The sequence below is a fragment of the Lepus europaeus genome, chromosome 6 (assembly GCF_033115175.1).
Source record: "Lepus europaeus isolate LE1 chromosome 6, mLepTim1.pri, whole genome shotgun sequence".
NCBI classification, from domain to species: domain Eukaryota; kingdom Metazoa; phylum Chordata; class Mammalia; order Lagomorpha; family Leporidae; genus Lepus; species Lepus europaeus.
In genome coordinates this window covers 35,430,311-35,452,406 of record NC_084832.1, presented here as the reverse complement: position 1 = coordinate 35,452,406, position 22,096 = coordinate 35,430,311, and the positions used below count along the sequence as shown (strand labels likewise).

The 22,096-nt window shown below is 36.3% G+C and overlaps 1 protein-coding gene across 6 annotated transcripts in view; it reads right to left on the bottom strand.

Moving 5' to 3' along the window:
• MYCBP2 (MYC binding protein 2) overlaps positions 1–22,096 on the bottom strand; it is a 301,875-nt gene that overhangs the window by 220,371 nt on the left and 59,408 nt on the right. For all 6 annotated transcript variants that reach the window (XM_062194062.1, XM_062194063.1, XM_062194064.1 and 3 more), the window contains exons 4-13: positions 20,444–20,597; positions 14,945–15,141; positions 10,644–10,886; positions 10,358–10,429; positions 9,594–9,690; positions 5,790–5,863; positions 5,514–5,652; positions 4,229–4,305; positions 3,227–3,431; positions 388–552 (exon numbers count right to left, since the gene is read on the bottom strand). In XM_062194062.1, the coding sequence (XP_062050046.1) occupies positions 388–552; positions 3,227–3,431; positions 4,229–4,305; positions 5,514–5,652; positions 5,790–5,863; positions 9,594–9,690; positions 10,358–10,429; positions 10,644–10,886; positions 14,945–15,141; positions 20,444–20,597 (1,423 nt within the window). The remainder of the gene's footprint in view (positions 1–387; positions 553–3,226; positions 3,432–4,228; positions 4,306–5,513; positions 5,653–5,789; positions 5,864–9,593; positions 9,691–10,357; positions 10,430–10,643; positions 10,887–14,944; positions 15,142–20,443; positions 20,598–22,096) is intronic.

Genomic DNA, 22,096 nt, shown 5'->3' with positions numbered 1-22,096 from the left:
CAGTGATTACACTAGCTTAGTCAACTAGAATAAGTATCAATGACTATAAATCAACTTTGCTAGGAGAATCCTTGTCCCAAGACATGCCCTCTAACCCATGGATATGCCACATGAGCACCTGAGTCTAGCAAAGACTTCCACAGAAATAACAGCTAAGGCTGGACACCCAGGTTCTGTGATTAGCTCTGCATGGAACTATGGACAATGCTCCATGATATGAAATTAGATTTCTTTGTAAAATGCTTTACCTTTGGAAGGAATTGGGAAACATGAATAGACAATATATAACAACTGTTAATTTTCTAGATATATCTTTGTAACACATAATAAGGTATTAGACCTTCTTTGCATGAAAGTAAAATGATGCTTAAGTTTTTTTAAACTTACTTGAACTGTCAGAGTAAATGGCATCTTTTCCAAACATGTACAGCTCTCCATCTTTAGAAATAACAGAACTACTTCCATTATTGCATGCTGTATAGACTACAATCTTTCCTTCCATCTTAATTATCTTTTTAGGTTTATAGGGTTTTGACTGCCGTCTGCTCTTAGCTTAAAAAGAAAAGTAAAATTAATTTAAGGCATCTATGTAAAATTAATAATACTCACTTATATATAAAGCCTAAGGAGAAAAGCATTATTTGCACTAATGATACATTTTGTTTATTTTCACAAAGGCCTCGGCTTCTCAAAACATGAATTATAGTGAGTCAACCTGACAACCTCTTCTGGTCAGTTAATATTTAGGCTATTATTGTCAGAACCTCCTTCTTTGCAGCACACTAAAAATTCCAATGGAAAATATCAGTTTTCTACTAAATTTCTGGGGGGACACAATAGGGTTAGCTTTCACATCATCTAAAGGATTTAATTACCTTATATTATAATATATATAACATATAATATACAAATTGTATCTATATGTATACAAATACACCCATATCTCCATATTCTTTTCTCTCAAGCTAAATCACAGGTATTCTTATGCTACATCCTGGAATATAAAGTAAGTTCCTCATTCACTCAACATGTATTTATCAAGCAGTCACACCATAGCAATGAGATGGTAAAAAAAGAGATACATGAAGGGACTTCAAAAGTTCATGGAAAATGGAATTAAAACATAAATTGGGGGAGAGAGGGTTTTGGCCTGGCAGTTAAGATGATGGCTGGTTCAAGTGTTCAAGTCCCAGCTCCAGCTCCCAATTCTAGCTTCCTGTGATACAGACCTGGGAAACAGCAGTGATGCCTTACGTAAGTGGTTGAGTTACTGTCAACCATGTGAGAGCCCTGCATTGAGTTCCTGGCTCCTGGATTTGGCCTGGCCTGCCCCACCCATTGCAGGTCTTTCAGAAGAGAACCAGTGAAAAGAGTGCTCATCTCTCTGTCTCTCCAATAAATTAATAAAAAGATAAAGAGAATAATAAAAGACAAGTTTATTTTGGTGTGAAAAATTCTGGAATCCATGCATAATTTTTTGTAATATGCAGCTCCATGAAGGTTCTTGAAGACGCTTTATATAAATGGAAGGAGAGGCCAGCACTGTGGCTCACTTGGCTAATCCTCTGCCTATGGCACCAGCACCCCGGGTTCTAGTCCCGGTTGGGGCGCCAGATTCTCTCCCGGTTGCTTCTTTTCCAGTCCAACTCTCTGCTGTGGCAAGGCACTGGAGGATGGCCCAAGTGCCTGGGCCCTGCACCCGCATGGGAGACCAGGAGGAAGCACCTGGCTCCTGGCTTCGGATTGGCACAGCACGCTGGCTGCAACACGCTGGCCGTAGCGGCCACTTGGGAGGTGAACCAACGGAAAAAGGAAGACCTTTCTTTCTGTCTCTCTCTCTCACTGTCTAACTCTGCTTGTCCAAAAAAGAAAAAAAAAAAAAAAAAGAAAAACAACAACAACAACAAAAAAAAAAAACAAAAATGGAAGGAGAGCAAATAAATCTACCTGTAGGAGATTCAAGCAACCTCTGTTCTCAAAAACTAAGTCCTTGAAATAAGCAAAAGACGATAAACTTCAATCAGTTGCTCCCTCAATCAACCTTTTTCCTCCATACTTTTCAGAGTAAAAATATATTGCTGTGCTAGGGCTTAAAACACTGTTTTTAAAAATCTAACATAATCTATATATCAAGCAAAGCAAGGACACTGTTCTTCCACTGTTAAAAGGAAAAACTGGCTGGGCTAAAGCTTGTGAGTGATGGTAATCTATTTTATGGCTAATTTTGGAGATTTTTTTCTAGGATAAATCATTTTATATAACTTTTATTTTATCTACTAACTTCAAAAGCAAATCACTAGAAAAGACTACTCCGATGTGTTACAATGTATAAAATAAGTGAGAAGTTACAGAAAGAAAAAAAAAACTTTGTTACAAATATAGCTTTGTAAAACTGTGTTTCATACCTTTGTCAAACCAATGGTACTACTATAGTTTTAATGATGTGTTTACCTTAAAATTTAATGTATATGGGTGAAACGGTCATTTTTCCATTCAATTATTGTTTATAGCCTATTGTCTATATTCCCACTATACTAGGTTCTTTTTGCTTTATATTTGTTAAGCTTCTCATTTGGTGAAGCATTAAGCCTTTTTACTGTAATGTAAATTTAAAATGTTATCTCAAAAACTTAAAAAAAAAGAAAGGGTGGGAAGGAGGAAGGGAATATCATCATATTCTGATAACTGTATCTATGAACTATATTATATTGCATATGTTAACAACTAATTATTTTAAAAAAACACTTTGAAGACTCTGAAGTATATAAAACTAAGAGATAAAGAAAATTGTTCATATTTTCACTGCTGAGTGATGATTTCATCCTAGACAAATAAGAATATTAACCATAACAAACACTGTTATGCAAGGTCGCCTAACATTTATCTTCATTCTGAAACATATTCCTTTTAACGTTCTGAGTTTCCTAAAATAATCTTTTAGAAAAAATAAGCTTTAAAAATAATACTGACACAATATAATAAACATATATTCTCAGATGGATAGCCATATATTCATAAAATATAAAAATCCATGAATACAACCTCCACGATGAAATCAGAAATCATATTTCTTCAATGAACAGCTTACCACCACCATTAACCAAATACACCCCAAATAAAATCCTCTCCAAACTTGGGAGAGGTTGGTGTTATGGAAATTGATAAATTTTATGCTAATAAATTCCCCCAGTGCTTTACTAAATGCCCAGTTGTTCAGTCAACTTACTTGACTCTCCATCTTCTCCTTTACTAGCAGATCCTGTAAAGAATATGCTTCCATCTTCTGCAACTAAAAGGGCATGGGAGCCATCATGTCCCACTGAGAAGTGCACTATCTTTGGAGATTTCGTAATTGGTAGTTCAACCCATTTTCCTGCTGAAGGACCACCTTGCTTGATTCCAAGACTCTGGTATTTGCCAGTGTAATATATCTTATATAGTAAAAGAACAACAACAAAAAATTATACTGCCTTTTGGAAGAGTGTACCATGTTTCAGAGGAAAAAAAAGCTTCCATATTTTATTGAAAAAAAAAAAAATATCAAAGAACCCGAACTCTAACACTATTTGGCTTCTGTGAGCTAAGCAAGATCTCTGCAAAAAGATACAGCTCAAAATGGCTTTTTTATATCTATGCAAAATACTTAATTTTTCTTGTTCATATTTATCTTGATAAATCTATTTTATAAATATGTTCCAAATTCACAATAGCGGGAAATATATGAAATTTTCAAGATATTTTCCCTAGTTGTAAAAACCTGCATGTACAGTGTATCTGCCTAATAACTGCAATTTTCAGAATTCTTTTAAGTACCTTCTCTTCACATCCACTACATAACAAAAAAGCTTCTATCTCAATGGATTGATCTGACCCCTCAACTCTATTACACATGTTCCTACTTCCCCAACTTATAGTCTGGTTCTACACATTTTTAAGAATTTACAATCAATCACTAACCTACTCATCAGAACAAGCAAAAAATATTAATTCACTCCAATTTAAAAATTATAAAATTCCATAATTAAATATTTTAAAAAATATAATCTTAACTGTCACAACTTTGTCTTATACTATTTCAATATGAAGAAAGTTTTACCACATTAAGAAAATTTAAATCAAAATCAAGATTAATTTCAAACATGCAAACTATATAAACTAACCAATGGATTTTAGCAATCATCTCTTAAAGCAGAGAATGTTCATTTTTAATCCAAGAAGAGTAATTTACCTTTCCATTTGCTGTTTTCATTAGTGCAAACTCTCGTCCTGCACCAAGAATTGCTGATTCCTCATCAAATCCTGTACCTAAAATGTATGACTAATAAATACTACTGCATTTCTAACATGAATAATTTCAAGTACAACATGTACTATTTTGAGTGATTGAAGTTATTTTAATTAGTATCACTCAAAATCAAGGATGATAAAATTTTATGTCACATGCCTGAATTTTAAAAAATATTAATGTTACTACAAGGAAAGATACGGTTATTACAGTCTTCTTACTTGTTCTAAATGAATTTTTAAAATATAAGTTAAAAAAGTAAAAAATTCAATGCCAGCAATATTTCTCTAATTCTCTGTTCCATGCTTTTTTTCTACAGGACATTTTTATGTAGCTGCTCTATAAATTTGAATACACGTATTTGTACAAACACATACAAATGTTTATGCACATTTTCAAATTATAAAACTCTACTTAATACTTTATATATGGCACATTTTTATGATTTTATCCAGTTATATACACTACTGATTAATTTCTGGGCTTTTAAAACTTATAACCTGTTATCTCAATTCAATATGTTTCCTACAGAAGGATTACAGAAATACTATAACTAAATTTAAAAATTCAAAATGAAACACTAAAATCAAGTTCATTAAAATTACTGAGATAACAGTTCAGAAAAAAAATGGGTCTTGGAAAGAATCCCACAGTTCAAGAACAGCACTTACATTAAACATTGAGGGGCATGAAAAACCCAACTTGGGCCCTAATGAGAACTAATGTTCCTAATTACTTCTAAAACATTGTGAGAGTAATTATACTAAGCCCAAGAAATGTTCTTGGGATGCTACATTTCTGTATCTAAATGAAAGATGATTGATCAGTTTGCTAGGTCAATTACATGCTCACAACCTACGGGATCATCCTGTGGATACCCTGCAATTGTGTTCAAATAAAAATTAAGAGAACTATGTTACTGTTGTAGTAACATTTAAACTTTCAAAATTTTTACATAATGGGATAAAGATAGAATGTATAAGCTAACAATGATCAACAGTACCCATTTTTGCTTCTCATTTCAATTATTTTCCTTTGTTCTAATCAAAATTAATTCTAATGTCATACCATATTTTTTAGTTACTTACACATATCAAAGTTGCATTTTATATTTTAACAACTATTTTGTGTTACTATAAGACAAACTGCTGAAAATACAATGTTCTTTTTTAAAGAAAAAAGAATCTGAAAATTAAAATATGGATTAAGCCCTATTTTGCCATCTTACTTATAATATGCAAGTCCTTTTCCAGATCAAATAGTGAGATACCACAGGCATGTAAACACTTTCTGGCCAGTTTAAGTTGTAATTCTTGTTGCAGCACAGGTTCAGTGCTTGTGGCAAATATTCTGACAACAAAGCCATCCTAAAAGAAATAAAATATACACAAAATTATGTTTTTCACAAATTGGTGTTTTAAGGTTATATATTCTAATAAAAACAAAGTGATTTAAAATAAGGGGGTTCCATTTACACCAATTACTCATGATTCAGAGTACTTACATCTCTTGAGGCAGCAATCTGATTAATATATTCTCCATCAGTGAATAAAATATTTTGACCCTCAGTGTGGCAATCTGTGCAAAGGAAGAAAAACTAATTAATTACATTACAGTATAAATGAACACCTCACAAAATGACTTTAATCCTCTGCTGAAGTCAGAAAGAGAGTTCTCCACGCAATAAGGACAAACTTAAACTCAAAGAGACTGTGCTTTTTAATAAAGAGTTACAAATTAGCAGAAATTAAGTAACTAATGACTATTGTTACAAATTGTGCTTACATTTATAAATCTTCCACAGTCAAGGACCTGACAGCCCACCTAATTTCAAAATGAATTAGTATTAGCTAAGAGTCTGATAGCAAACATGCACCACGATGAACAAACTATAATGTTGGTTATAATCATTTCAACACAATCACATGCAATGTAGGCAACACTCTACCCTCAGACATCACAGTCATTAGTGTCACAGGAAAAAATACAGACAGACCTAACGCTTCTGTATTTGAGGTCTATGGTGTCCAAATACAGGTATCCCTTGCTTTATAAAATAGATGATATTCAAAACTAGTACATTTCTCACCTAGAAATTCAATGTTTATTTCCAGCACTTTTATCATTTAGTATGCTCAAAACTTTTAAAATGTTCATCCTCCAGAGAAGACAAATCTATGCTTCTTTCTTTCTTTTTGTTTTAAAATGGTTATTGATCTTGGCTAGAGTACCATATTTTGTTAACATCTCTATAGAATAGTGCAGTACACACTTTGACCAAAATAATGTACGAGCTCAACTACAGCAACGGATATCAGTATTACAAAAGGACCACCAAAACATGTGTTAGTGATTGCTACTAAGTAACACAAAACTAACAAGCAAAATCAGCATTTAAGTATAAACTGTATACTTTTAGAAAAACCAATGTTCAGCAAGCAAGTATAAAGGCACACACACTTCCCAAGTAACTGCAGAGAACTAGGATGAATCTCTCCATTAATCACAATACCAAAAAAAGAGCATTTCATTTCTAGTTGCACCTGAGTCAACAAAACATAAAATTCTGCTTTTTGGAATGCAGTAATGGAGCCCACCCAAATAGATTATTCTATATCTTTGCCCAGGAGTTTCATACTAGCATACTTCCTTATTATCAATATGCAAAACACAGGCAGACCCTTACCAAATAGAGAATTCAGTGATCACAAACTGGAAATAGAAACTGGGAGACAAGGCCCACTGGTAGCCCAAGAGACTTGGTAATCAAAGAGAGGAGAAATCGAAAGAAAGAGTTCCTAGTCCACTGTACAGAATACAAAGAGGCGCAAGAAAGATGCTTCTCAAGCTCTAAGCAGTAAGATTTTAAACTAAAAAGCAAAGAAGAAAAACTCATTATAATTTCAGATAAATGCAAGGGTGAGGGGTGAAGCGGCGCAAGAAGAGTAGCAAAAGCCTCATCATCTGAGGCAACTTGTCACCAGGCTTGGAGTGTAACGACACAAGGACACAGTCTGAAAAGTAAACCAAGATATAAAGAATAAAATGACAATTATCAGGAGCATAAGTATGTTTTAAGTTCATCAATACTAGCTTGCATTTTTTTATTTATATATAAACTAGACTGTAAGGCTTGCTGGAACATGAAGCTCAAGGAATTGTCTGATTTAGGTCAATCTTAGGGTATGCACAACCTTCTATAAATCTGACAATTCACTTCTGCTGAGTCTCAATGGGAAAGCTACAGAGCAGAGCTGTTAAGGTACTATGAAGAAAATGCAGGCCGGGTCAAAGAAATGAGAAAATGACAACAGGCTTCTTCAGGCTTGCAGGATGAGTCTTTGTGCCACGTGATTTCAAGATTTTCTCTTAATGCATTCTTTATCAGTCGGGGAACATGACAAGACAGTATCTTCAGGGACTATTCACCCAAAGCTTGCTTCATTCTTCACCATGAATACAGCACATATTTATCAAACACAGAAAGCCACACTTGTACTGTTAAAAGTTGCATGTCATTTGTTAAGTGATACAGAGGGACTTATACTGAACAAGGACATTTAACAAATCATTTCTTTAACGCATGGTGGTATAAAAAAAGAGCTTTCGGTAGATATTTTCAAATTGTCTTCTCAATCAAAATCTATTAAATGAGTAGGTTTTCTCATGAGTAAATCCTTTATATTAGTATCCATCTGTTGGGGGTAGCGGATGGCACTTGTTAACTTAAAATTTTTATTCTATGACATCCATCCTCAAATGACTTGCACAAAGAGAGTGCAACAGAGATGCACATTACAGAAACCTCCCACTTCACTGTGATAACCAATGGAATATATTTTGTGAACATGGAACCAATGGAATATATTTTGTAAAATGATGCTGTAGAAGATTATTTAAGGGCCTAAAAACCAACTGAGGATATTAAGTGAAAGGAAATAGGTTTAAAAGCAATATGTAGCATATGATAACTTTTTTATAAATATGCAGCTATGCATATAGGGAAAATACAAGGCAGCTATTTATCAATATGTTAATAGTGTTTTTTATAAGGGAAGTCAGGTTATAATTATTCTCTATTTATTCTTGCTCATATTTATTTTTCTATAATACAATTGCCTTTAACTTATGTGCATGTACACTTTAATATATGCATATTAACATACACAAACACACACATACCCACACACACATATATATATACCCATGGAGAGGGGACATGTCAATATTAAACAAACATAAAGTTACAACTTTTGTTGTTATTAGGACAACAGACCTGGTCCAAGACATGTGACTAAAAAATAAGAAACAAACAACAACAAAAAACTTGTAGATCATCTGCAGATAGTTTTGACAAAACTACTTTATTACATCATCTGCTTTCCAAAGCTGCCTTATTTGTAAAGTGGACATGAAAATGTGGCATTGACTTTAATATGATATACATGAATTTGGATACATGTATAGATATCAAGGTTCATAAATGTTTCATAAATGTTATAAGAATATTTTAAAAATTAACAAGCAATCTGAGAGTTGTCATCATTCTCAATGTATTCCTATTCAGATAGTCAAGTATCTAGAATAATATTGCTGCTTACCATGAAACTACTGCTGGACATATTTAAGATTTCAATATAAACAACTTGAAAGTATCAAAGGCATAAGCAAATTCAATGACCTTACATTAGAGAATATTTTATGCTTTTGCCCAGTATACCACAAAATTTGAGATGTAGTACTTCAAAATACATATTTATCTGCCACCATCACAAAATCAAAACAAATGAATTGTACCCAAAGTGCCATATCAGAGCATTACTAAAAAGCATATATGATGGCCTTTTTAAAAAAATTTCCAACCCATCCTGAACTCTGTGCCACTCAAAATTCTGTCAAATAAACAGGAAAACTCAAGTTTATTATTGTTAAAGTAAAACTAACCACAAGGTTCTTTGTATAGGGTCATATGGGAGCCAGAGCTGTAATTTTGTCAGGAGCAACAGAGTAACATCACTCCACTAATTCACAGCTCAACCAATCTTGGTGGGGAAAGGTTATGTTCAGGATTAGGCCACAGATGTGGAAGACTTCAAAAATAAACATTAAAACTTATTATACTTATCTCTGATGTCATCACATGTATTAACTTTATATAGACCATAACCCATCTTGCATGTCAAGATTTTTTAAACTCATTTGTAAGCAAGCATTATTTCTTGCTAGTCATTATTTATGTCTAAATAGCCTAACATGCACATTTCTTAAAATCATTTGTGAAGGAAAGGAATGACCAGTGGAAACATACCTGGTAACATTACAGTACCATCCTGCTCCAGTGTTTCAGGGCTTATTCTTATGGCTGTCATGCTGTGGTTATTCATATCTCTATACAATAAATAACCCTGATGACAATAAGATATTTCCCAGGTTAAAATATTTTTTCAGTACCAACTCAGGAGAAAAAGCAGTGATAGAGTTCCATATTATAATTTTTTGAGATATGAACCATCAATATTGATGTCCAAAAGACAATAAAGACTAACAATATAAGAAATTGGTATATTCTAATAAAAGGAAGGGTTGTATAATACTGGAAGTCAACTTACCATATTTCCCATAATAAATATAAGGTATATGAAGAAGAGGAGAATACCGATATTGTATCTAAAATGACAATATCACTTGCCAAATAATATAAACGATCACTGATACTTTAACAACTATTTTAAGGAAAAAATAATTGAAATTTCCAAATGAATACATAAGTGGTTTTAGATAGGATGATATGCCCTTGAATTCTGTATCTTTTCCATGAAGACACTTTTATTCCCATTTTTCTGCTAAATATCAGAGGGACAGGTCAGTTAACTGAGTTGCCCAAAGCCATATAGCAAATAAGTAGAGCCAGAACTAACATTGAACTGCTTACGAATACTGCATCATTGTTACAGACATCAAAATATACCACCTCTGTTTCAACAGAAGTGCTATCACTTATTCTTTAAACAGGTTTGACCCACATATTTTAAAAGGTAAGGAAAATTAGGTATATCATGGATATTATCCTACCTGAGCATACCCTAACCAAGACTTTTTTTCTTTTCTGTTTCTGATGCGAGATGTAGAATTGTATATATGGCCCTGCAAAACAACAAAAAAATAGTCTTAACAACAGTTTCATGATCAATAATTAACAAAAATAATATAAATGGATAACATGTGTTGCATATTTTCAATTATGATTTTTAAAATTACATTAAAATTAGTACACTAAAATTGAAGGTAGAAACAAAGAAAACACAATTCAAAACGGCAACAACTCCACAGGATTAAGAACTGTAAAGAACCACATTACCCTAACTGTTCCACTGTATCCAGAGCCTATTTTGTATAATCCATCCTTGCATAAAAGATAAAGAAAAAATCCATCATTCTGAAGTAGACACTGGTCATCTTCATCAACAGTTATTTCTTTTAATGGCCACTTGTGCATTAATGCTGCTTTTTTAATGCCATTGCTAAACCAATCCTGAATTTGAATTTTTCCCACCAAAACTGCTTGTACACTTCTCTGTAGTGAATTTAGTATTGTTGGCACCTATTCAATAAATAAGAAAAAAAAATTAAGTGCATTTTTTCAAACACAGAACAAAGATACTTTTGTAATGTATCATCATTTGTAAAAACATTAACTGTTCAGAAGTATGTTTGGCATGCCTTCAAAAAGATCAAAAAACTAAATGTTCCTCTATTAGAAGCAAATCTCAACTAAACTAGACTTCCTTAATCTAAGCATTTTTGCCATTCACCAACTCCATAGAATCATAGCCATTATTTCAAGTACCACCCTGTCTCTATAAATGTATCCTTGCCTTGTGGAACTCAGACTGTAATAATTCATCAGACTTTCTCACTCCCTATCCATGTTTTGTATCATTCAAATTTTATCTTTAATATTTCTTCTCTTTATCTCTCTGTGTTGTGTACTGGATTTCTTCCTCTCCATCTTTCAATTCTGTATTTCTACCTTCATCCATCTTGTATTTTTTTTTTTAAGATTTACTTATTTATTTGAAAGGCAGAGTTATAAAAAGGCAGAGGGAGAAAGGTTTTCCATCCGCTGGGTCACTCCCCAAATGGCTGCACAAGGGACAGAGCTGAGCCAATCTAAAGCCAGGAGCTTCTTCTGGGTCTCTCATGCAGGTGCAAGGGCCCAAGCATGTGGGCCAGCTTCCACTGCTTTCCCAGGCCATAGCAGAAAGCTGGGTAGGAAGTAGAGCAGCCAGGACATGAATCAGTGTCCATATATGGGATACTGGCACTGCAGGAGACAGCTTTACCTGCTACGCCACACTGCCAGCCCCAAGTTTCTAATTTTAATTACTTGATTTTCATTTCTAAGTGTTCAATTTCTTTTCTTTCTTAAAGATTTATTTGAAAAGCAGAGTTACAGAGAGAGAAGGACACACACACACATACAGAAGGAGAGAGAGAGAGAAAGAAATTCTTCCATGCGCTGGTTCACTACTCAAACGGCTGGGGAGGAGCCAGGAGCTTCATTCAGGTTTCTCATGTAGGTGGCAGAAACCCAAGCACTTGGGTCATCTTCTGTTGCTTTCCTGGGTATACTAGCAGGGAGCTGGATTGGAAGTGAAGCAACTGGGACATGAATTGGCACCCATATTCAATTGCCAGCATTGTAGGTGGCGGCTTAACCTGCTAAGCCACAACAGCAGCCCCATTTATTTTCTAATCTGTCTGAGTTTTAAAAACGTATTTTTTATTTGAGGAGAGAAAGAGAGAGATCGATTCCATCTGCTAGTTCAATCTCCAAATGCCAGCAACAGCCAGGGCTGGACTGGGGACAGGACCAAAGCCACAAACTGTAAAAGCAACCCAGGTCTCCCATACATGTGACAGGCATCTAAGAAACCGAGGCATCACCACTGCCTCCCAGGATCAGAACTGGAGAAATCTGGAGTCATGATAAGGAAGCAAAATTGAACCCAGGTACTCTGATGTGGGATGCAAGTGTCATAACTCTTAGGTTAAGATTACTTTTTATATTTTTATTCTTTAATGATACTGTTGACATTTTCTCTTATTACTTTACCCATATTAAACACACACATACACACACACACACTCTCTCTCTCTCTCTCTCTATATATATATATATAATAATTTTAATATCCAAAGACTTGGTAGGATAGCAAACTCTGAATGATAGTGTCTTTTTTTCCATGTGCTCTTTTGTTAATTTGAGAGCTAAAATGTAGTAATATTTTCCCTGCAAGAAACCTGGAGTTCATCCCTCAAAAAAGGATCTTAGTCTCCTCCCCAAAAGGCACCTTGTGGAGCAGGAAGTTTGGATCACAGCTTGCAATGTTGGCATTCATACTGCAGCAGCAGTACCAGCTGCTCCACTTCTGATACAGCTCCCTGCTAATCTCACTGTCAAAGCAGTGAAAGATGATCCAAGCGCTTGGGCTCCTGCCACCCTCCTGAAAGATCTGGATGAAGCGCCTGGCTTTCGCTTTGTGTTCATTTGGGGAGTGAACCAACATATGGAAGATCTATCCTTTTTCCTTCCCTCCCTCCCTCTCGGTCATCCTGCCTTGGAAACAAATAAATCTTTTTTAAGATTTTTACTCATTTGAAAGGCAGAGTGACAAACAAGAGATCCAGAATGAGGGAGAGAGAGATCTTCCAATCACTGGTTCACTGTTTGCAACCTAACTAACTCTCAGTTAAACTTTTTGGAATAGAAACGTAATAAGTATTTGAGTTCCAAAACAATTTAAGAAAACTTAAAAGACTTGGGGAAGACTTTTCTTGCTCAGATCATGAAGCTGGAAGACAGAAAGGGGCTAAATCATGAAGAATGTTGTAAGCTACATTAAGATAATTAGTTTCAATATGGTGTTTTGGCTGGGATCGTAGTAATATGGCAGGTCTGCAGAGAACCTCAGTATTCGATCTGGAGATCTTTTTGGTTTGAGTGGATGTGCATAGAATTAGTCAGATATGCTCAAATTCTGCCTTTGTTATTTGCAGGTCTCCATGCCATAACTATACTAAACTTCTTTCAGACTTCAAAAATTCTACTCTTAATCTCACCTCCATAGCTCAGCACACGAGGACCTAGAACATTCTCCGTCCACATCCCCAACAGCAACACTTTCTCTCTCTGGAATGGCTAATTTCAACTCATTGTTGAGATCTCACCTCGTCCTCTTGGAGGCTTTCTGTGAACCTAGTTCATGCACTCCTGTTATGGCCTCAAATATCATTCCTAAGTCTTTATAAAAATGAATCATATGCAAGTGTAACAAGCTCACACAGCTGTGGGCACTATCCTGTTAAAATCTGGCATATGACAGCTGAGTGTTATCTTTCTGTACTTTTTTTTTTTTTTTGACAGGCAGAGTGGACAGTAGAGAGAGACAGAGAGAGAGGCCTTCCTTTTTGCCGTTGGTTCACCCTCCAATGGTCACCGCGGTAGCGCGCTGCGGCCGGCGCACCGTGCTGTTCCGATGGCAGGAGCCAGGTGCTTATCCTGGTCTCCCATGGGGTGCAGGGCCCAAGGACTTGGGCCATCCTCCACTGCACTCCCTGGCCACAGCAGAGAGCTGGCCTGGAAGAGGGGCAACCGGGACAGGATGGGTGCCCCGACTGGGACTAGAACCCGGTGTGCTGGCGCCGCAAGGTGGAGGATTAGCCTATTGAGCCGCGGCGCCGGCCTGTGTTATCTTTCTATGATTTAAGGAGTAGTTACATATCTTAAACATATGTTCAAATTAAACATTTGCTGAATCCCGCCAGCACATCCACAGAACACATTCCCTGCATTATAGGAACTTCAAAACCATTAAGGACTATTCAAAAAGAACAGGAGGATTCCAAGCAGGGCAGAAGAGGGGGAAAGAACAGAGCAAAACTCTGGAACGAAAAGTACTGTTCATGTCTGACAGAGCATTCAAGATCATTGACTAAGTCACAGAAAACAACCAATATACTCCTTTTGCTATCTTTAGCCTGCTAATAACAGGATAGAGGCAGCCCTTCCACCTGCCTTGAATGTTGTTCAAGGGGCCAAAGAAGAACAAATAATCAGGACTTAAAACTATAGCTACTTTCTCAATTTCCAGAACAGTCCAAAAGAATTCAATCAAATTTGACAATAGGGAGGATCCCATTTCCCCCCATAAACAATGCTGAAGAGTTTATTTATGGTATAGTATTAAAATAAAATCATTAAAAATCATAACCAACCAATCAAAAATACAGAAGACTGATATTATATCCTTTTGCACTAGAAAAAGATACTTAAAACTACGGAGATCTAGAATTGAAAATTCTGGGAAGATGGGAGCTGGGGGGGAAGGAAGAAGGTAAGAATGCAAAGAAAGAAGACTGAGGTATTAATACAAAGAATAGGTGAAAGATTTAGGAGATTTTTTCAAAATTCATTTATTTCTCTTCAATAATTCACAGTTAAACACATATGTACCTTAACTCAACTACAATAGATTATTTATAGTTGAAACAACTATAATGATTAAGAAAAAGCCAGGAATTCCTACTAACAGACACTGAAATCAAACTCCAACTTGACATCTTACAAATTTCTAAGCACCTGTGACTATAAAATACCTGAATAGCTTGGCAAGCATGGCTACCATTGTTGGTGAGGATAGCAGAGATGGCTTGAAGTGTCCTTCCTGTTTCTCCCCAGGAAGCTACCAGACTAAAGAGGCAAGCACAGGAAAGTGCTGTCAGGGACTGGCCTGTGCTGTCATTCATTCCAGTACTTCGAACAGTGATTTCCAAAAGGAGCTGGAAGAGAGACTCTGTGGATAAAATAGGATTCAATTAGGTTCACTTCACAAACAGAACAGTATATGTGTATGTTTATTTATTCATTTAGTTTTACTTTGTCTCATTATAAATCAAATCTAAGGCACCTGGAACACTTTGTATTAGTTTCTTTCTAGTTACCCTTCTTTCCCCAAAACTTTATAAACATTTAAGTGACAAGGGCCTTCGGGAACATTTAGTTCAACTCCTTCATTTTTAAAGTGAAGAAATGAAATCTAAGGTCATTTAAAGTAACCTTACCTAGAAGGATTCACATATTCAAGAAACTCATCCAATAAAGTAATAGGTTACTCATTGTATTTTACCTTTCACATTGAGAGGAGTATGTGCTTCTTAAAATGTGAAGCATCCATAAAACTATATATAAACTTACAAAGCAACAGCAGAATACTTACAATATGTGCTATAGTTGGCTTCAATACAAAACAAGTTTTTAACGTTGACAAAAACAGCGGTTCATACTTAGAAAAGGAGTATGTAATTGATTTTTACCCTAGAAAAACCTCTAAGTTAATAGGACAAATATCCTCCTCCTGTAATAGATAATAAAATTGAGATACTGGGAGGCTAAATAATTTTTCCCTATATCATAAAGCCATTTAGTGGCAAAGATGGAAAAATAGCATGTGAATTTCTATGACCAGCAGAGGTCTCCACACAAAACTCTTCAACAACTCCACTCAAGACTGAACCAAAGACATTTGCTGAATTTTCTTCCACGGAATTGAAGGGGGATTTTAAAAGTCCTTAAAGAGGTAAAAGTCAGGCCGGTGCCGTGGCTCAATAGGCTAATCCTCCGCCTTGCGGCGCCAGCTCACCGGGTTCTAGTCCCGGTCAGGGCGCCGGATTCTGTCCCGGTTGCCCCTCTTCCAGGCCAGCTCTCTGCTGAGGCCTGGGAGTGCAGTGGAGGATGGTCCAAGTGCTTGGGCCCTGCACCCCATGGGAGACCAGGAGAAGCACCTGGCTTCTGCCTTCAGAACAGCACAGTGCGCCGGCCACAGTGCTCCGGCCGCAGCAGCCATTGGAGGGTGAACCAACGGCAAAGGAAGACCTTTCTCTCTGTCTCTCTCTCTCACTGTCCACTCTGCCTGTCAAAAATAAATAAATTAATTTAAAAAAAAAAAAGAGCTAAAAGTCAGAGACAGAGAAAAAAAAATCAGAGAAAAACTGAAAAGATGGAGAGAGAGGAAAGAGGAGGGATGGAGACAGGTCAGAGAATCAATGTATCTTAATCCTCTGCAAACCAAAAGGGCCACCTGTGCTTTATTTGGTTCACTCAAAGCTACCCAGGGTCCCCTACCAATCTGTAATCCTCCAAATCTAATCTCATATTAAGCCCTGCCTATTTTACTTTCTAATACAACCCCCGCCCCGCTTATCTCATCACCATCTTCCCAGTCCATGTGATCTATCATCATCTCTTAACTAAACTATTGAAGTGTTCATTATCTCTGACCATTAATTTTGGTCTATGATCAAAGACAATTTTCAAAACAAAACTCCAGCTGTCTACTTAAAATCCATTAATTCCTTTAATTCCTCCCTCATTCCCTCCTCCTCTTTCCTTCCTTCTTCCACACGCTTTTTTGTACATCCTTCATTTCCTTTTTCCTATCAGTTTTTCCCTTTTTCCATTAGTCCTTCATTGGTTTGTACACTCTTCTTAACCTTCCTCCCTCCACCCTTCCTTCTATCTTTTAATAATTCAGCAAATATTTACTGAATTCCTACTGCACACTAGAAACTACTGTAAGTTGGGGTAGTACAGTGGCAAATGAAGTAAGGAGTGTTTCCACCCTCAAGAAAGTTAGACATAATTGGAAGAACACAGTCAATAATTTTAAAAATCAAGAAAATAAGTGCTACTAAATAAATCTTTAAGTGTAATGAGACAAAGATTTTTCATTCTTCTCAGCACATTAACCACAGTCCCTAACATGGCCTATAAAGCTACACTTGTCCTTACCCATTTTGTCATCTATAGCAAGGCCTCCCCTCCACTCTCCACATTCTAGCCATATTCATCTTTCTCCATTCTCCTTCCTGTGTCAAGACCCTACCACAAGCAGTCCCTTATGCTTGAAACAAAGAACCTGGTTCATTCTTTCCTATTCATCCTACAAATTTTAAATGTCACATCGACAGGAAAGCCTGTTAAAGACTTTCAGAACTCCCTCTGCTTTCCTCTATACTTTTTACTTGTGTCTGTAATTATACTCTATCTGGTTGTCTGATGCTACAACAGCAGAGAACATAGGAGGTGCTATAACAGTTCAATGAATACCTGGGAACAGAAATTTTAACTTTAAACTGAACAGAAAAACATAAGGAAATGACTGTTTTTCAAGTAGGTGAGTTAAAAATCAGAACCCAGGAGACAAGCATCTGGCCTACTGCTTAAGATGCCACCTGTGATGCCGACATCCCATACTGAGGGGCTAGGTTCAAGTTGTGGCTCTGCTCTTGATTAGCTTCCCACTAATGTAGACTGTGGGAGGAAGCACAAGAACCCACACAGTTCTGTCACTCACATGAGAAACCCAGACTGAGTTCCTGGCTCTTGGTTTGGTTTGGCCTGGCCCATTTTCAGCAGGCATTTGGGGAGCAAACCAGCAGATGGGAGATTTCCCTCTCTCTTCCTCTGTGCTTCCCTCTCAAATAAGTATATTTTTTAAAAAATCAAAATCAATTTGCAAAGAGAAGCTTGGTATATACTAACCATCAAGGGAGGCTAATAATAAGTTATAAAATATACATATATTTCAGGAATAACATGAAAGTAAGAGGAAAAAGTATAACTAATAGGATTGTGAGAGCTAATCAAAGGCAAAAAGTACAGACAAATTTCAAGAACTAAATTAAAGAACTAAATTAAAAAACTAAATTATTATTTGTATGAGGAGTTTCCAAAATGTTCATAGGAATGTGTGTTATGCAAAAATTGCATGGATTTCAATACTTGTTATGAACCAAAATAAGCTTATCTTTTAATTCCATTTCCATGAACTTTCTGAAGTACCTTTACATCTCTAAGCTAATTAAACAAAATAAAAAAATCAAGTGATGGTAAATTCCTACACAGAAAAATAATTCAAAGCAATTAAGAGATCATAAGTAAGCTTTGGAAAAATAAAAGAACCTAAAGACAGTGTAGCAGCATTTGAAACTAGTAAGAAAATTAAAATGAACAAATTAACATTAGATGAGCACTTGTTACAATTTTAAAAAAACTAGTATTAAGACAAGATCAATTTTAAAAAGAATAAAGGAAACATAACATATATGTAGAAGACTGGATACAAAGGGAAAGTATATAGCAACCACGAGAAGACAACAGAGTGGTAGATAATCTAGGAGGAAAGAAATGATTAACATGGCGTTCAAAATAAAAAATATACAGGTTTCAGTGTATATTTTGAGCATTTCAATTTTGCTGACAAAATAGAGCTAAGATAACCTAGCAAAATATTGCTAAATGAATCAAATCCCCAGCAAAATGCTATCCAGCCAAGTAGCACACGACAATATCAACATGACCACTGGTGCTGCCCTAACAATAAACACAAGTTGCTTGTTTCTTAACGTATTACAATTTTTATTTGGTAACAGCATTTAATAATCATGTGAGGAGCACCTGTTGTTTCTGCAAATCCTCAGCTTAATGACCAGTATCTCCCACCCCTACTAAAGCAGAACAAAATCAAAAAAGACTATATTATTACAGATGACCAAAAAAGAAGCTTGTGACATGCAATTAGGTTCTTTTTTTTTTTTTTTTTTTTTTAATTTATTTGACAGAGTTAAGACAGTGAGAGACAGAGACAGAGAGAACGGTCTTCCTTCCATTGGTTCACCCCCCAAATGGCCCCTACAGCCAGTGTGCTGCATCGATCCGAAGCCAGGAACCAGGTGCCTCCTCCTGGTTTCCCATGCGGGTGCAGGGCCCAAGCACTTGGGCCATCCTCCACTGCCTTCCCGGGTCACATCAGAGAGCTGAACTGGAAGAGGAGCAACTGGGACTAGAACCCAGTGCCCATATGAGATGCTGGTGAGGCAGGCGGAGGATTAACCAAGTGAGCTACAGCATTGGCCCCACAATTAGGTTCTTACGTATGAATCTAATAAACTCCAAATAGCCAAGTATTGAAAAAGGACCAAATGGTAGTCCGGACCTGGAGAATCAACATCATTCAGAAACTCACTCCAAATCAAATTCTTGGGCCCCACCCCAAATCCACTGAAACTCCATAGGCAGGGCCTAGATAACTCTGATAGAAGCTAATGGTTCAGCATCACAGCTCTAGTACTTCTGAGATATAGTTTCTGACTGAGGCCAGACAATGATATGTACAGGAAGCCTCCATAAACTGGAAACAATTTTAAGAGAAAACTTTCTTTCCTCCCTTCCTCCCTCCCTCCCTCCCTTCCTTCCTTTCTCTCTCTCATTCTTTCAATTTATTTATTTATTTGAAAGGCAAAAACACAGAAAGAGGAGGAGACAGAGAGAGATCTTCCATCTGCTGGTTCACTTTCCAAATGGCTGCCAACAGCCAGGCCAGGCAGAAGCCAGGAGCTAGGAGTTCCTTCCAGGTCTCCCACATGCGTGCAGGGTCCCAAGCATGTGGCCACCCTCTGCTGCTTTCTCAGGCGCATTAGGAAGGAGCTGGATTGGAAATGGAACAGCCCAGGCTCAAACTGGCAACCATACAGGGTATCAGTGCTGCAGGTGGAGGCTTAAGCTTCTACACCACAGTGCCAGCCCCTAGAGCAAATACTTTGAAAAATTTAATGAAAGTCACTACTAAGTCAGAAGGTCTATCCATAATACCAACAGATTATTATTTACAATGATATAAAAGAAATGCCCTCTATGTTTAGAAACTAACTACATTGGTTTGAGTTTGTGACATTTATTCTCTTTTTCCTTATTTTTAAAAACTATCCAGAATAATAAGTAAAGTTAAGAAATGAACATTAACTATTATTTAATAAGAACTATCTAGGTTAATGGTGACTTTAAGGTTTGAGGACTGTTTCTGGATTCCAATGATTTGTTTTGCTTTTCTCTCATCACTGAAATAACTGAGAAACCGCTGTGCATGCACCATAACTCTTAAATCATAGCTCCAGTGAAACAGTAAAATTCCTTAAAACTTACATCCTTCCTGTTTGAGCAACACAATTACAGACTGCACTACAGGTTGTTACGTGTGCTTTACACGTAAGAGAAGCCACTCATAGTAAGTGCTTCACTCCATAAGCCTAAGATCTCACCGAGGACCTCAGGAGGCTCAGACTGGAGGCCTTCCGGCTGCTGTCCCTGAAGCACGTTGAGCAGGGCTTGGAGACTCCTGAGACACAGGGATGGATGAGAAAATCGTGTCTCCTTGATCAATTCAAAGACTTCACAAAGTCCAACCTCAATAATCTGTTTAAGATTAAAAAAAAAAAAAAGTACACTTAATAACATGAAAACAAGTAACATTTCCTAGGCAATTTAATTGATACAAGTTACTCCCATAGCAAATGAGAAATGATTGAAATCTTTGAAAGGCAGAAATAAAAACAGTACACTAAAATAAGAAGAAGAAGAGGAAGAGGAAGAAGAAGAAGAAGAACAGAATGCTTAACATGATTTTGAAAAACCATTTGACTATAAAGAAAACTATAAAATAGTGGGTCTGGGCATTTAGTCTAGTGGTTAAAACACCAGTTAAGATACCCATTACCATATAAGAGTTCATGGGTTTGATATCCAGCTCTGACACCTGACTCCACCTTCCTGCCCCTGCACAACCTGGGAGGCAGCGGTAATGGTTCAAGTGATTGGGTTTCTGATAACTCACTTTAGAAACCTAGCCTGAGTTCTCGCTCCTGGCTTCAGTCCCAGCTGCTATCAACTGCTGTGGGCATCTAGGGAAGTGAATAAGCAGATGGACACATGTTCCTCTTTCTTTCTACTTCTCAAAGTAATATATTTTTAAAAAATTTTAATAGTGGTATTGTTTAAAAAGTATTAATATAATGAAACCCTAGTAAAACAGTACAAAAATGGTTCATAACAGTGAACTACAGATCAAATTACATTCACTCAGAAGAAACAAATGGTATAAACTTATAAAGTTCACTTGGTTATACTCAAGTAAAACTTGGTACTTTCTTTCATTAAATGTCATTTTATTATTATAATCTGAATTAAAACAAAAAAACCACATATATAGTTTTAAAATGAGTATCTTTTTTTTTTTTTTAAAGGCAGAGTTAGGGGACTGGGTGGAGGGAGGAATCTTCCATTCATTGGTTCTCTTCCCAAATGGCCACAACAGCCAGATCTGGGCCAGGCTGAAGCCAGGAACCAAAAGCTTTATCCAGGTTTCCCATGTAGGTGGAAGGGATCCAAGTACTTCAAAATGAGTGTTTCATTATGGCCTTCCCTATAATGGTTCAACGACCATACTACTATTTAATAGGTGATATCTCTTATTATTTTAAGACAATCAAAAGCTGAATTTAAAACTGCTTAGCTAAAAATATCACTAATGTTTTTATTTTAATTATTCTGTCATTCCTCACTGGGATCAAGAAAAATCCAACTTAGTAACTAGCAAAAGAGATAAATCTGTAACTAAAGAAGGAGAAAACGAATGAATTGTAATGAACAGGTATATACATACACCTTAAGAAGACTGATAAAAGAACATTAAACTCCATTGTGAGAAACAGATTTATAAGATCTCTTTAGGAGGCATCAAAGTAAATTATTTGGAAAGGTTATAGAAAAAGTTAAAATGAGACTAGTGAGGTAGAAACACCTCAAAGCATTAACACTGGTGGACAAAACAGTTGAAGAATATTCTCTTAGCTGAGATTAAATATATATATATATTTGGGGCTGGTGCTGTGGCGTAGCGGGTAAAGCTGCCGCCT